This window comes from Cariama cristata, unplaced genomic scaffold (assembly GCF_000690535.1).
Source record: "Cariama cristata isolate BGI_N322 unplaced genomic scaffold, ASM69053v1 scaffold12654, whole genome shotgun sequence".
NCBI lineage: Eukaryota > Metazoa > Chordata > Aves > Cariamiformes > Cariamidae > Cariama > Cariama cristata.
The window spans coordinates 42,976-57,969 of record NW_009611308.1 but is presented as its reverse complement, the minus strand read 5'-3'; the positions used below and the strand labels follow the sequence as shown (position 1 = coordinate 57,969).

At 41.5% G+C, this 14,994-nt stretch overlaps 1 protein-coding gene across 1 annotated transcript in view; it reads left to right on the top strand.

Annotated features, from left to right (window-relative positions):
• KIF24 (kinesin family member 24) overlaps window positions 1-14,632 on the top strand; it is a gene marked incomplete at its 5' end in the record, with an annotated part of 18,060 nt that extends 3,428 nt beyond the window's left edge. Inside the window, 8 exons of the mRNA XM_009698201.1 lie at window positions 549-636; window positions 2,605-2,726; window positions 4,221-4,326; window positions 6,995-7,066; window positions 7,702-7,811; window positions 8,591-11,035; window positions 12,116-12,209; window positions 14,492-14,632. Coding sequence (XP_009696503.1) covers window positions 549-636; window positions 2,605-2,726; window positions 4,221-4,326; window positions 6,995-7,066; window positions 7,702-7,811; window positions 8,591-11,035; window positions 12,116-12,209; window positions 14,492-14,632 — 3,178 coding nt within the window. The remainder of the gene's footprint in view (window positions 1-548; window positions 637-2,604; window positions 2,727-4,220; window positions 4,327-6,994; window positions 7,067-7,701; window positions 7,812-8,590; window positions 11,036-12,115; window positions 12,210-14,491) is intronic.
• Window positions 14,633-14,994: the final 362 nt, after the last annotated feature.

Below are 14,994 nucleotides of genomic sequence, written 5' to 3'. Positions count from 1 at the left end.
AGAGTGTCCTTATATTCTCTGCATGTCCATTAGCTATCTTACATATCATTGAAGAAGAAGATTAAACTTCCTGCCCCTTGCATCATGTCTGTATTCTTCCCGTGTACTGTAACGCTTCTATGTGATTCATGGCAGAGGTGCTCTGAAATCTGACTCTATGGATATGGGAGCTGATTTAAAATCCTGTGAAAAAATCTTGAGAACTTGAACAGAGCGTAACTTACAGTCTGAACTTCCTAGAGAAGCCTGAGATGCAGTTTAAAGAGAGACAGCAACTCTAAAATGTAAACATGATTATTTACTTCCCTGCTTTATTATATTCCTGAACTAGCAGAAATGCATTGCTAATGTCTCTTTAACAGGGAAGTGTCAGTGGAACATGTTATAAATTAAATATCTCTTCAGCTCTGAAAATAAACAAATGGCAGTGGTACCTCTTCCCAGTTGGTAGTCTTGATTGCTTTTTCACAGTGTCGTAGCACTGACGTGTTTTCATCGCTGCTATTTGAGATTTCAGAAATCTCCTTTCTGCATCATTTAATTTTCAGACTTTTTGCCAGAGAAGATAGCAAGCATGTCGTTCAAATAGTTGGACTGCGGGAGGTTCAGGTGGACTCTGTAGATCTACTGTTGGAGGTAACTTCTATGCTTGTGATTTATTTTTTTTCTTCTACAGCCTGACTTGCTGATTTGTGAGATATGTCATTTACAGAGTTTGTTATTTGTTGTGTAGTACAGGTGTATGTTCCTGTTTAAGGTTTTGAAATTGGCAACCCCAGCAGAACACTGAGGAGCACTATTAGAAGTGCCTTTATTCAGTAAGCTTCTTGGGTCACTGTGACTTGTGTTAGCGACGTGCAAGCTGTTAAGTTACAGCTGTTGCTTCTGTTGCCACTCCTTATGGAAAGATCTTTGCCAAGAAATAGATTGCTATCACTATTCCAGAAATTAAACAGTGTCCCAGCAAGGGACCCTGAAAGCTGGATAAGTATTTTCTCCCCATGTGGTTTCTTTGGCTTCTATGAACTTAAATTTTCTATATTAGAGGCACGTGGATGTGGGACAAAAGATATAAATTTGAAACTTAATAAAACTAGAAATTAGAAAATACTTAAGATTGAGATATTGATCTGAATTAGGATTAAGACACTACTTAGATAATGATGGGTGATAACAGCCAAGTAAACTTAGGATATTTAAACAGTAGCTGACATTCAGCACAAGCAAGGCTTCAGTTTCCTTCCTTGCCTGCCTGGGCCCTGAAAGGGCACTGGCAAATTTTCTGCATTGTCCTGCAGCAAGCAAGCTGCTTAAATATGCTTTCTATTTAGCCTGACTTTGCATAGTTTAATAATAGTTTAATTCCTGTCTCAGTAAGGAAGTGTAAATTACAAGTGCCTGATAGTGTAATTGACTCATTAAAATTGGCATGGCGTTGCCCACTTATATTCCATTTAATTTTGTTCTTGATCTTCCCATTAACTCCAAGCTTCGGGACATGCTGTTGATGCTTCTGCAAATTAAAGTGTAAATTTGCTATATAGCTGGTTAACACATTCCTCTGTGTTATCACATTCCACACACAGAAGAGATATTAAGGGACTTTATTCTTACAGGTATCTCAGAAAAAAAAAATTTAAATTGCCCACAGGCCCTTTTGAACACAGAAAAGTCACTGGCTCAACTCAGAGCTTCTGAATAGTCTGCAACAGATATGTGGGAAGAGTCTTGAATACATTCCTAGTTATTCACTATTCATTGATGTTAGTTTTGGTTCAGAAATTATTTGCATTTAGCACTAATATAATGCTCAGGAGCTGCAGTGGTTGGTTAGGGTGCTGACTGAGAACTGGCTACTGGAAAGCATGAATAATGCACATCTGTCAGCTGAAAAGATATTGATTTTGCTAGGTAATACTTTAATTTGTTCTTACAACCAGAAACAAAATTAAGGACTGTTTTATGAATGCCTTGCTGCAGTTGCTGCTAGACTTTCTGCGATAGTCCTTAAAAGTTTTCAAAAGAGAATTATCCAGATTTGTATCTTGAAAGAACCTTTGTCCTTATGCCTTGCCTCTCTTCCTTGTTTACTTATTTTACTGTTGTATTGAGTATAACTTAACTTTGTTCCTTACTCTGGCATGACTTCTTTTAGTTATGGAAATGGAGAAAGGTTTTGGCACTTTGTATTTTGCGGGTAACTTTCTGGACAACAGTACCCATCTGTTACACAACAAAGTGAAATTTCAAAAGAACACAACAAATAGTCAGTCTTATGAGTCTTTTAGGTTATGTCTGCAGTTGTTTTTAATTTTATAGTTTGGATGTTTTGCAAAGCTGAATGAACGTGCAAGGTAACAACTTCTTACCTGCAGTATGCTCTCTAAGCTCCGTAGTGTCACTGCAAGTAAATCCACATTCAGAGTTCTGAAAGAAATATTGGAAGGGATCCAGTCTAACTTAACATCTGTCTTCCACCAAATTTTAAGGCTGTAATGAACCATTCCTCCTAATGTTTCCTCATTTTAGGAGGACAAGATCTCATTCTGAGAGATTGTGGTTTTATTTACAATTTGCTTGAATTTTGTCCCCCTTATTTTGCAGGTGATTTTGAAGGGGGGAAAAGAACGTAGCACGGGAGTTACTGGAGTCAACTCAGATTCCTCTCGATCTCATGCTATCATCCAAATCCAAATTAAAGACACAGCCAACAGGACATGTGGAAGGTAAGACTAGAAGTGGGAGTGCTCAGGGCTGATGAGGAAGTCAAGCCCAGGGACATCCAGGAGGCAAAGAGGAGGTGTTGAGTTAGTGGGCAGCCATGAGTTAAATCAGAAGATAGAGTTCAAGGTGACTTTGAGAAGTTTCATAGTTCTTTGTTCCCAGGGAGAGCACATAAGCCATATCTGTGACAGCTTTGTCAAACTTGTTTGTAAAAATTTCCAGTGAAGGAGTTTGGCAATCAAATCCATCCCTTCATCTTCAGTGTTAGAAAACTTTTCCTGTCTGGCGTTAATCTGGCCAAAGGTAAATGTCTACAATGGGCACATCCACATGTGATCTCATCACCTTTGAAGTCAGTAGAAAGAAACAGTCTTTTCTGCGATCCAGTCCATGCCATTCTGCAGTCACCTAAATTAGGTCAGATGGATTTGCCTCTCAAAGCACCTCTGTCCTGTAATTGACTACAAAGGGAGCCTAGGATGACTAGCTCAGGTAGAGATGATTCTATTAGAGATGTTTGCCTTTGGTCAGAGGAATCATAGTACCTCACCTAAACCTCCCTGATAATTGAGAGTGTGACTCTGATGCTATCTGCAGCAGACAAAAAGAGCAGTTTACTTTCTCTTGTAACAGCCATTTAACGTATTTGAAGACTGTAATTGTGCTTCCTCTCAGTCATCTTTTCTCCAGACTAAACAACCCCAAGAAACAGGTCTGAGGAAAGAGGTCTGAGTATCTATATTACAAATAGTGGAGAGAGGAAAAGACATAACAAGCAGGCTTGGAAATAGAAGTGTATGGTTATGTAGGTGTGGCATGTGTGCCATTTTTTTTGTTACTGAAAGCGAGGTGGAGCTGGAGTGGGGAAAGGATCCCAAGATATGCCTATAAGAGAAGTCATGGCTGTTCCAGAAAAAGAAGCGCAAAGACAAAGATACAGTGCAACAGTCAGTACAGCAGCTGGCACCCAGAGCTAGGGAACATGAGAAGGAATAATGGAGTTTTGTGGAAGGAAGGGACAAGGAACACTGAAAGCTCAGTGTATTACTTCCTACACTGGAAATCTCTGTTCATATTGCCCTGAATTGCCATTTGACATAGCATTTGTCTGTTTTACCTGGAAGGAGAATCTAGAAATTTACAAGTTCTTTAACTGTGTTCTTAGGAAGTTACAAGCACAGTGATTATCTGGAGAGATGAATGTGTTGCACTTTAAACAGCTTATCCATTAAACTGTGAAGCACTCTCATCACACACAATTACACTTTCTATTATGATTGTGTTGGTGCCAGGATGCTCTGACATTGTTCCTGCTGCTATGCTTATTTTGGAGCCTCAGATATTTCCAGTGGGTATTTCTCTTTGTTCAAAAGTAGTTGTTTCTAATCATTATTCTGATGTCATGTGTTGCAGCCCTCTAGTTTAAAAAAGAAAAAAATAAAAAGGAAAGAGAAAAAAAAAAGCCCCTAAGAGAAATGCAACTTTGTTTTTTCTAGGATATCATTCATTGACTTGGCTGGCAGTGAAAGGGCAGCTGATGCCAGAGACTCAGATCGACAAACAAAAATGGAAGGAGCAGAAATAAACCAAAGTCTTTTAGCAGTAAGCTACTAGCATGTCTGGGAAGGTTTTGTATTTAATTATTAACATGTGTTTTAGGATAAAAATGAACCACAGAATAATATATGTATGTATTCCACGGAGGGGAAAAAATAACCAAAGTAGTAAGTGTGTCCAGTTTAATTTGTCTCATGCCAGAAAGACAATTTAAGAGGGAAAAGATTTTGTGATGAAAATAAAGCCTTTTTAATCCATTCTTACAGCCAGACAGGTAAACAGAGCATGGAGAATGTTAGGTATACTATAATAAGTGTCCCATATTTTATATGGAAAGTTTTGTCCCTTTTACTTCCAGAGAATACTGGGTGGGGATTGCCATATTTGTTTCATAAGAGCACATCTGTTCCTGCTGGTTATTTTTGCCACTTGAACTCAGACTTCTCTTTCAAATCAGGAGTAAAGGACTTAAATACTCAAGAGCATAGAAACTAGCAATTTGTGTGTGGGGAGGAAGGAACAGGAAGAAATGCACTCTTAATGCAAACTCTCTTTTATAAATGTACACGGTTACATAAAGTGGGACAAGGAGCAGAGAAATGCCACCTAAGATAAAGCAGAAGTGCCTGTAAGTATAAATTTGCAGAAGGCTTTGCACCTCCTTTAATTCAAATGAACACAGCTCACTGATCACTGAGGGCTTCTCTAAGCGAGATGGAAGGTGATATGCAATCCGTGAGTATGAGCCCACAGTGCAGAAGTTAGTGCACACAACCATACCTGTAAATAGGAGGTGACTTGCTCTGTTTTGAGAATGTAGAATGTTCTTTTGCACAGAGGCTTTCCTGCTGTGGCGTATTAGCATTCATACTGGGACACAGCCTGTAAAGTGAATGTGTTTCTGTACTTCATGCTTTCTTGAATACTTGCTTGTGAATAACTGAGTGGCATGGGGAGTCAGGACCTGAATAGAAAGGATTCCTGAGAAGTGAGCCTTAATGTAAGCTCATGAAACTCTTTTAAAAGAAACTTTAAAGTTAGAGTGTGTATATTTTTGGTATTGTGTGAAGCTAAGTAAATACCTAGGTAGTCTACTATTGACTGAATTAACTATAAAAGGCATGTTTCAGTAAGTCTACAAGACCTGCAACCTGTAAAACCTAGCTCTGCCCTCAGTGATCATAACACTCTTCAGGCCTTAAAACACATGAAGTTTGAAATTTGCTGCTGGTTTGAATATTCAGGTTGACTTCAAGTAGAAGATATTCAGCTACTGCAACTATGAGAAGCAGAATAAAAAATTAGACAGTTTGAGCATTTAACAAAATGCAGTAAAATTGAGAAGTATCATTTTAAGTGGGTGTATGTAGAATGTAGTAAGGCTTTAAAGGTAGAAAGGCTGCTTCATGCTAGTATCACGATGACAATACTGTGATCTACTTATATTTTCTTTGTTATTTGCTCTAATGACTTGTCTCATGGCTATACAGTCCATTTCTGCCAATTTTAGAGAGCAACCAGGCTTGATATGGAGTGTGATGCTATTGTGCTTATTCCAGTGGACACATGGCAAAAAAGTGCACATGTTTGAGTTTGAACATGACATCTTTTTCCAAGGCTGGTAATAAATTGGGGGATGTTTCTTCAAGACTACAGGCTACCTCTGTTGATGGTTATTAACAATAAGAAGATCTGATGAGTTCTGTGAAAGGCATGGCTGTAGCTAGCGGCTGATGTTCTGTTAGTTTTAATGGGAATTATGTAGCTGTATCTCCACTCCCTGGGTAGTCTGTTGTTTCAGTTTTGGTGTTTTGTGTATAGTTCCTATTAACCTGTCAAAGGTCACAGTGATATGTTTGTTTAGACAGACAGGCTGTATCTACACTACCTTCTGAGTGTGGGCTTGAACCCCAGACTTGAACCCAGCTCCCCTCACAGCTAACTGGTTGGTGCTGGTCCCTGTTCTCCCCTTTGGTTTGGTTTGGCGTGTTGCACTGGTGTGAAGAGGAAATGTCTTGAGATCAGCTGCCTTCTCATACAGCTCAGCGTACCCACGGATAGATGGGACATCTAGACTGCAGATTATAGTCAGTATGGGGAGGAATATGCACTTATTAGCTCATGCTATCTCTGACTAAGGTATGAAAAAATTGCCAGAGTGGCGTAAGAAATTTACACTGCTCTTGTCCAAAGTGCTGGGCTATTTTCAGAGTGGGAAGAGCTTCTTTTAGAAGAAATAAATTTGTAAGAGATGGAGCTCAAAAAGCTCTGTTCTTAGGGTACACCTGCCCTGCAAGCTGCAGCATAGTCTAGGGTACACCTCATCTGGCTTCCAACTAGTTAGCTATGGTGCAGGCAGCAGCAGGTCCACAGCAGGGTGGAGCTCTGCGTGTGCTAAACGTTTTAACCCAGCTTCTTGGGTTGCGTATAGCCCGCAGAGCCATCAGGCAGGGCTGGCTGTGCTCGGTGCTGCAGCTTCACTCTATGCAGCTGAACTGCCACTGCTAACTGAACCAGCTGAAGCTGGCTGTTCCTGGCTGCAGCAGGACTGTCCCCTTGCACAGGACATCACATAGTAGGTGTCAAAGGTGCATGAGGGAAATAGTACATTTGTAGGTTAGGTTTGATGCAATTCATTTCCTTGCCAGTGTGTGATTGATGTTTTTCTCCCTCTGTTTTGTTTTGTTTTGGTTTTTTTTTTGCCTTTTCATAGCTAAAGGAATGCATTCGGGCGTTGGATCAGGAACATGCACATACTCCTTTCCGGCAAAGCAAATTAACTCAGGTAAAACAAGCAGAAAGGCGACAGTAGAGCTTTCCCTGATGAGGACAAAATAATAAAAAAAAAAATTTAAAAAAGGGCATAATTCAAGAACTGCTATTAAACTCTTGAAGAAAAGCAAAATGCATAATTTTTGCAAACGTTAATTTAAAAGGTAATCACAGAATTAAGGCCAACTGCCAGTTCCTCCAGTCAAACCTGGTCACTGGCAAGGTAAAAAACAAATAAACCAAAAGCTAAAAAGAAACAGAACCCCCAAACACTACCTTCCAGACACATTGATTTGTTATCCATCTCCACCCAGTCTGCAACTAATCTTGCATCTTCTGTGCAGTAACAGTCCTGGGAGTTTTCATCAACATTTCTTCTGTAATATATGCTTTATTCCTCAAAATGTATGGGCACCCTTGTGGCCCCCTGGTGCAAGGGCTTGTTCAGAGCCCTTGTATTCATTTTAAATTTTAAACAAAGAATCGCAAGACAAATTGAGACAAGAGGACTACATTTTTAAAAAAAAGAGACAGTAACTGCGCATCACCTGATTCCAGTTAAACTGCCTCTGTACACATTGTTAACTTACAGGAAATGCAAGGTACATGAATTGATGAGAATCTTATTTTTTTTCCTTCCATCCGTAGGTGCTAAAGGATTCTTTCATTGGCAATTCAAAGACGTGTATGATAGCCAACGTATCACCCAGCCACATAGCTACAGAGCATACCCTGAACACTTTACGATATGCTGACAGGTAGGTGATGAAACTCAATCTTACCAAGTGAAAAACACAAAGAAAGAAGTAACATATGATATTTGTTGTTACATTTTATTTTGGTTGCATTGGAAATGTTGGTTTAGGAAAGAAATGCAATTTTCTCAATGCAAATAAAAAACATACCTGTTGCAACTTTTTTATTTGGCCTTAAAATTCTCTGGGTCTTGTAAATCCTTTCTGATGACAGCTTTTAGTGATGAAAATATCACTGGGCTCCCAGTAACTGCAGGATTACTAACCTCAGCAATCAAAAGTTTTGTTTTAGTTTTATATTGTAGTTCTGCCTAGAATGTGTGCAAGTCCTTCACCCTCCCTCCTACACAGGAGGAGGTACAGGCTGTGCAATGCTGGGGTTAAGAGGACAAGAGATGCTTAAGGGGAAGAGAAGTAAAGTTTGTGTGTTGTGGGACTCTGTGATGTGCTGTGGAGAGTACTATCTCGTCTTGAGCTGGTACTGTGCCATGCTGCATTATAAAGTGTGGAAATGCGACCCCCTTACACTGAAACAGAGGCCACCTTCGCTCATTTGAACTGCTATGCACTGTTCAAGGAAGCTCTTCAAAATACTGCTATAGACCTTTCCAGAAGTTCAGGCATTTTGGCAGAGGGGTTCTGATGCTTGCATGGATCACAAAACAGAAATCATGACATTGAATTCAGTGTTTAGCCTTAACATATGAAAGCATTAGGTTGTTCTGAAGACACTGTTATTTATCTGAAAGCATGACATCTTCTAAAGCCAGCCTCATTTACAGGGTCAAAGAGCTGAAGAAAGGGATTAAATGTCCTACCCCTGTCACAAACAGGCGTCGGACAGTTGGAAACATATCTCCAAAACGTGTCCAAAACTCTCTGTCTTTGCCACCTGGGGAAAAGAGTGCTCCAAAGAAAGTGAAACTTGGCCTCCAGCATCCCTCAAATGCTACAAAAACAAAGGCATCTCCTGCAGCACTCCAGCCACCGAGTGTCCCTTTTACCTCTACCCCCAAGGGAATCAACAAAGGACATGCCTACAAAGGAAATCCCAGCTCACCGTGGTTGCACCACACTAGCCCAGTTAAGGGAGTCTTACGGATAGCACATCCCCTGAAGAAGAAAACTGATGATCTGTCCCCCAACTCTGAAAAGAACTCCACTGTGAAGGATTTCATCATCAAAAATGCTGCCACGGCAGAAACAAAAGAAAGTAGCCAGAGAGACAAGTATATGCAAGACAGACCACCCGTCCAGTGCCTGAAAGTCCAGACAGTGCAACCTGTTCAGAAACAGCTTGTTTCTAGAGATGACTTTTCCTTTGGAGATGGAAATCTACCTTCCAACAGCAGAAAGGAATGGGGAAACACCTTTGCTAAACAATGTGTTGAAACCTGGACAAATCTGCTTCAAATTCAGAAGGAAAGGGAAGAGCATTTACGTCTTTATCACCAGCAGTTTCAGCAGCCACCTATTCTACAACAAAAATTGAACTATCAACCTCTTGAGAGGTTTTTAACGCAATACAAGCCCCAGGAGATTCAAGTGAAGCAGGAGCTGAGCCTTACTCCCACGGAAGTACAGAGCAAAGAGGGGATGCAGCTGGAAGATCTGGATGACAGTGATTTCAGTGAAGATTCTTTCTCACCTGTCTGTAGTCAAAAGAGTGTGAAAAGAAGAAACACCAACAAATCCAGCCAACATTCATTTTTCCTTCATCAAAGAGAACAAGAAACTGACGAACAGCAAAAAGGCCAAAAGCGACAGGATTTATTTTTTAAATATGCAATACCTGTGCAAGGACATGAACTAGATAACAGCTGGGATTGTAGTGAGGGCAGCCCAAAGACAGAGGCATCCATTAAAAATGCAGGCTGCAGCAAAACTCCATCAGACTGGAGCTATGACTTAACTATTGAATCCTCTCCAAGCAATACTGCAGAAAAACCTTACTGCCTGCAGGAAGATCCTGCTTGTAACTGGAAAAATGGCAAGGATTTCCTTGCTGATCATAAACAACACAAATCCAAACACAGATGTCTTGTTTACTCCAGTGAAGCCAGCTTAACTCCAGAAAAGGATGCTTCAAACTCACATGTTTCTCCTGTATTGAAATCAGGAACTCCAGAGTGCAAAGAGATCGACCTCGAGCATGAAGAGAAGGAAGAATCCACTTTGGATAGACAGGCTGCCCTTGCAGGAGACATAAAACGGAAAGCTCGAAAAAATGGAGTTAACCATTGTGGATCTCTCAGTTGTTCCTCCGAATTCACTTCTGAGCTAACGGCCCCTCTAACGGTACCCCTTCTTGACTACGAGGAAAGCACTGATACAGAGAATCAATTAGTGTCTTCTAACCAAGAGAAGTCCCCCTGTATGATGCAGATGTCAGACAGGAACATACATGGCTCCCAGAACAGGTTTGAGGAAGAGGGCTGGCAGTGTACAAGAAGCAGAGCTCTGACGGACAGCATGCTGGAACTCAGGGAGCAAATCCGTCGTGGTGGAAGACACTGTGCTCTGCTGCGTTCCTCCCAAACAGAGGACAAGTCACTTTCACCCACCTGCTGTGACGTGAAAACACGCTGCTGCCTTCTGGGCTCGGGTTCATCGAAGCAAGGAGTTGTTCACAGTTTATTTGTTGGACGTGACCTGACAGAAACATCCGCAGCTGAATCCACGGGCTCCAGGGGAGAGAGAGAGGGTGGTTTGTTTCTCACTAACTCAACGTGCAAAAAATACTCAGGTGGCAGACAGTGTGATGCTGATGTTAAAGATAATACTGGTAATTCAGGAAAATCTAACTCAAATCAAGGACCCAGTGTTGAGCCCATGACTCAGGAAATAAATGCTGATATACCTGAAAAGAGCTATTTTTCAGGTGCATCATGCTTTGTCAGTGTAAGACATATGGATTATACAGTCCATCCCCCCTCTCAAGAAAGCAGCCTGCTGTTGCAGCCCAAGTCAGGACTGAAGAATGAGGACTTCAGTCAATCTGAAGACCCAGCCAAGTCATCGTTTAGCAATGAGGAAACAGGATTGCTAAAAAAGTTAATGCAGAGTATTCTTACACAAGAGACTTTTGCGGCAGGGTCAGGATTTGTAACCAAAGATAATAAGCCATTAGCAAATGCAAAGAGCCCCCCAGGAATGTCCAGCAGCACCTCTCCAAGTGCTACAGCAGAGATGGGAAAATGGCAGAAGGAAGCCCTAGAAAAGGCACAGTAAGTCTTGCTTGTCACTGAAGTTTGTCATGAAGCTTAGAAATTCTAGACATGTGATTGCTTTTATTTGTATATCATACTCATATGTACTTTCCAAGTGCTACAGCAGAGATGGGAAAATGGCAGAAGGAAGCCCTAGAAAAGGCACAGTAAGTCTTGCTTGTCACTGAAGTTTGTCATGAAGCTTAGAAATTCTAGACATGTGATACATTTGCTTTTATTTGTATATCATACTCACATGTACTTTAAAAACCGATGGGAAATCAATCTAGGAAATAATTATTAAATAAGATTAACAAAAATTTATAGTCATTATCTTATGATTGCTTGTTATTTAGTGATATTTTAAAATCTCACAGGAAGCCAATTATTCTATTAGAGCTTCCTGGGATAACACTGGAGGAATGAGTATTATAATACAGCTGCAGTTCTCAGTAACTAATTGTCTTCCTGTAAGCTGTAAAGTACCCAAAATATATCAAAACCTCCCATCAAGAGTTAGGTGATAGCTGTTACATGCCTGTGGAAAGAAAAACAGCTAGAGGGCTGGGCAGTCACTGAAGTTGTAGGTGTAAAACTTCAAAGAACTATGAGCTGCCACTCACTGTCAGCTCCCAAGGACTGGACTGCATTGATGTGACTGAAAACGTGTTGTTGGTCAGAGAAACTCACTCAGAGGAAAGAACAGCAGCACTGCCTTCCTGCTTAGCCTGTTTTTCACCAAAATGACTTACAGCCTCGTGGTTGTAAGCCATTTCACCAACTAATTAGATGATTTTTTTGCTCCTAGATTTCCCTGTGGTGAAAAGCAGTACGTGCCCCTGTCCTGCCTATGCTAATGAGAGGTTTTGGTCACTCCCCTCTGAGCAATCCTCAATCATCAAGGTTATCTTTAACCCCAAACAGGTGCAGTCCACTGCACTTCGAGGAGCACTGGTGTGCTCTTTCTGAATGCCAGGGACACAGGACAGCAAGGCTTCCTCTGGGATATTCCTCCTTCTTAAATGTTTACTGAGGCTGACAGTAATTATAGGTAGCGCAGCAGGCTCTGTAACCAGTGGTATATTTTATGTTAATCAGACAGGCTGTAATTCGGGCCCATCGGCAGCAGCTGGATGAAATGGCAACCTTGTGCTTCAAGGAAGAGTGCTTGATAAACCAGATGTCAGCAACAGTAAGTGGTTCAGATGATGATTTCAGTGCTTGTTGAACCTGCATAAATTAATCTTAGAGATTATTAACTTGAATTAGTGATGTGACATTCCTCCTCAGTTCTTCCTCTCATTCTCTGATGCCTCCCTGAGTCCTAGGAGAGGCTGCTCATTTTCAGGACATGTTGTGTCTTTGCCAGTCTCCACACTGCCAAGCCCTTGGGGGAGAAGGAGACCAACTGGCCAACTCTGAACCACTTGTCTCTGATAAAACAGCTTGCTCTTATCTTGCGTCATGGGTACCAGACTGTACCAAACAGGGCATTTTTCCATGTGACCTTTTTCTTCTTACAGGCTGGAGCAAGTAAGTCAATACCACAGCAAACAGCACAGCCCTAAAGCATGACACTGGGATGTCACAGGTGGTGGCGTAGTGCCACATTGCCACATCTTCCTTCTGGGAGTCCACACTGCAGATGTGCCAACCCCTGGCTCTACTCCCTCCAATGCTCTAACTGCTGTGACTTGTGCCCTCACAGGGTCTTGACTTCTGTCACTCAAGTGTTGCTTGGCTAATCTTCGTCTCAGATGACAGTAGTGTAGGCTAGACCTAAAGACTGGCACCTGCATGGCCCCACCGCTAGACAGGCAATGGCGGTTCGGCGGTTCTCCGTTTCTCCTGCATCCAGATGGATGCATGTCACAGCTGTGTGAGAAGTCTCATCTCTCACCCAGACTATTAACCTTCTGCCTTTCTAGTTTCCTCATCAGTAAAGCCAAGCTCCGTTACTGCATTACATTATCAAACCATTTCAACTCCTATCACAATCCAGATCTGAAGTACAGCTACTGCGACTCTTGCCTCGGGGATCTCAGAATGGAGCCACCATGTGGTTTATTTGCTGTGATTTCCAGCTGCCTGTGATGTGTTCCCAGGTGGCATATAGAAGTTCACAAAGCAGCACAAGAGTGATCAACTGTATTAGTTTTGTGACAGGGAATGCAGTGATACAAAGCAATCTTTTAATTTTTTGTTTTTAATTTTTTAAAAATCTTAAGTCTGTTGGTCATTGGTCACCAGCCCTCCCCCCTGCTATTTATTTGCCTCTTGCAGCAAGCAATCATTTTCTGGCTAGCAGAATCATGACAAGCTTGCCAGGCCTCCCAGCACTGTATGAATAACTTATATTATATCCCGTTGTGTTATTTCACGGCATGACCTTTCTTTGGGCAATGAAATCAGCTTGGACTTCCTGTATCAGTTTCTCTCCTTTCACTTTCAGATGGTTGCAATTTCTTCAGCCATGAAACTTTGGCTGCAGGAGAGTCCTGCCAAAACCAGCCACATACTGAACCAAGCAGTATTTAAAATGCGTAAGAAAAATATGCCATGGCAACTGGGCTGGCCTTTACTACTGTCCTGATGTCCCTGCAAGACAAAGATACAGTGCACGAGATAGCAGGAGTCCTGCTAAATAAGCTTTTGAATGATTGATTTTCATGCAGTAGCAGCTGAAGTGCCTAGCCCTGAGGATGCTGACACCTCACAGCTGCTTAGACACTGACCTGTGAACAAGAGCACCAAACTCTGCTCTCAGCTGGAGAGCAGAGCAAGTCTGAGTGCTCCCTTATTAACATAAGCCCTACCTAAAAATAACTGCCTCCATTTCAGTTTCAGTCACAGCTTCATATCACTTTTTATCCATGTGGCAGGTTGCTATGGAAAGTCGAGCTCCCCTCGGCTGAGGCTATATAGACTGCTTGCATTTCTCACGTCAGATCTAGCAGACCTGTAGCCATGCAGGAGTTGGACTGGCGCTGTGACCTGATGTGAAATAATCCCATCTCCCAGGAATGGGCTATTGTCTGATCAACGAGTGGCCCAGCTTACCATTTATTTTCATGATTGCTAGATCCCACACGAGAGGTGTCAGGAACAGTTAGTACATTGTAAAATTGCATGTCAGACGACCAGTCCCTATACCAAACCTTTGAAAAGCTAACCTGTGTAGAAGGGTGATTAACAGGTGCTTTATGCTTTTTCATTTTTATTTTTAAACCATTGTATTAGCTGTTATTTCACCAATGGATAAAACTTCCAGAGTAAGTGAATCTCAGTATTTAAAGGCATTGACCTTTATCTGTGAGGGTCAGGGCTTAAATAAGGAAATACTGATTTAATCTACTACACTGCAGAATGGAAAACATGCTTTTATGTACTGCTGCAGTGCATAAAATATGCTGATTTTTCTCCAACATGCTGCTACTGTTGTTCCCTAAACTTTCCTTTTGCCTTCCTCACCAGGATTTTCAGAATTTCGTGACCAAGCTGGATGAAATCTTGGTACTGAAGTCAAAGTGTATCCAAACGATGCGAGCCCAGCTTCAGCTCTATTTAGCCTCTCCTGGCACTGACATGTCCCTGCAAACACCTCCACCAGTTTAGACCTTCTTTGCTTACCCAGGCACAAGAACAGCGATGGAAACAGCCAGTGTTTTGCCACACTTGGTGCTGCAGAGTGTGGGTGGGTAGGGGATAGCTTTTGGTTTGATGTTTGTGATTAGTGTGTATTTTAGCTAAGGATGGAGAGAATTCTGAGTAAATAAGAGAGAACTACTTGGTGTCACAAGCTTTTGTATTTCCTTAATAACAGTAAGCTATGTTCTTAAGAATAACAATTCTGTCCTGTCCACAGTATCCATAGCATCTTCTCACATGTTAAAGGCACTTCTGTCTTGCCAAAAAAATGAGGGGAAAAGAAAAAAACATTTTCAAGACAGACACAGGTCTGAACAGAAATGCTCAAA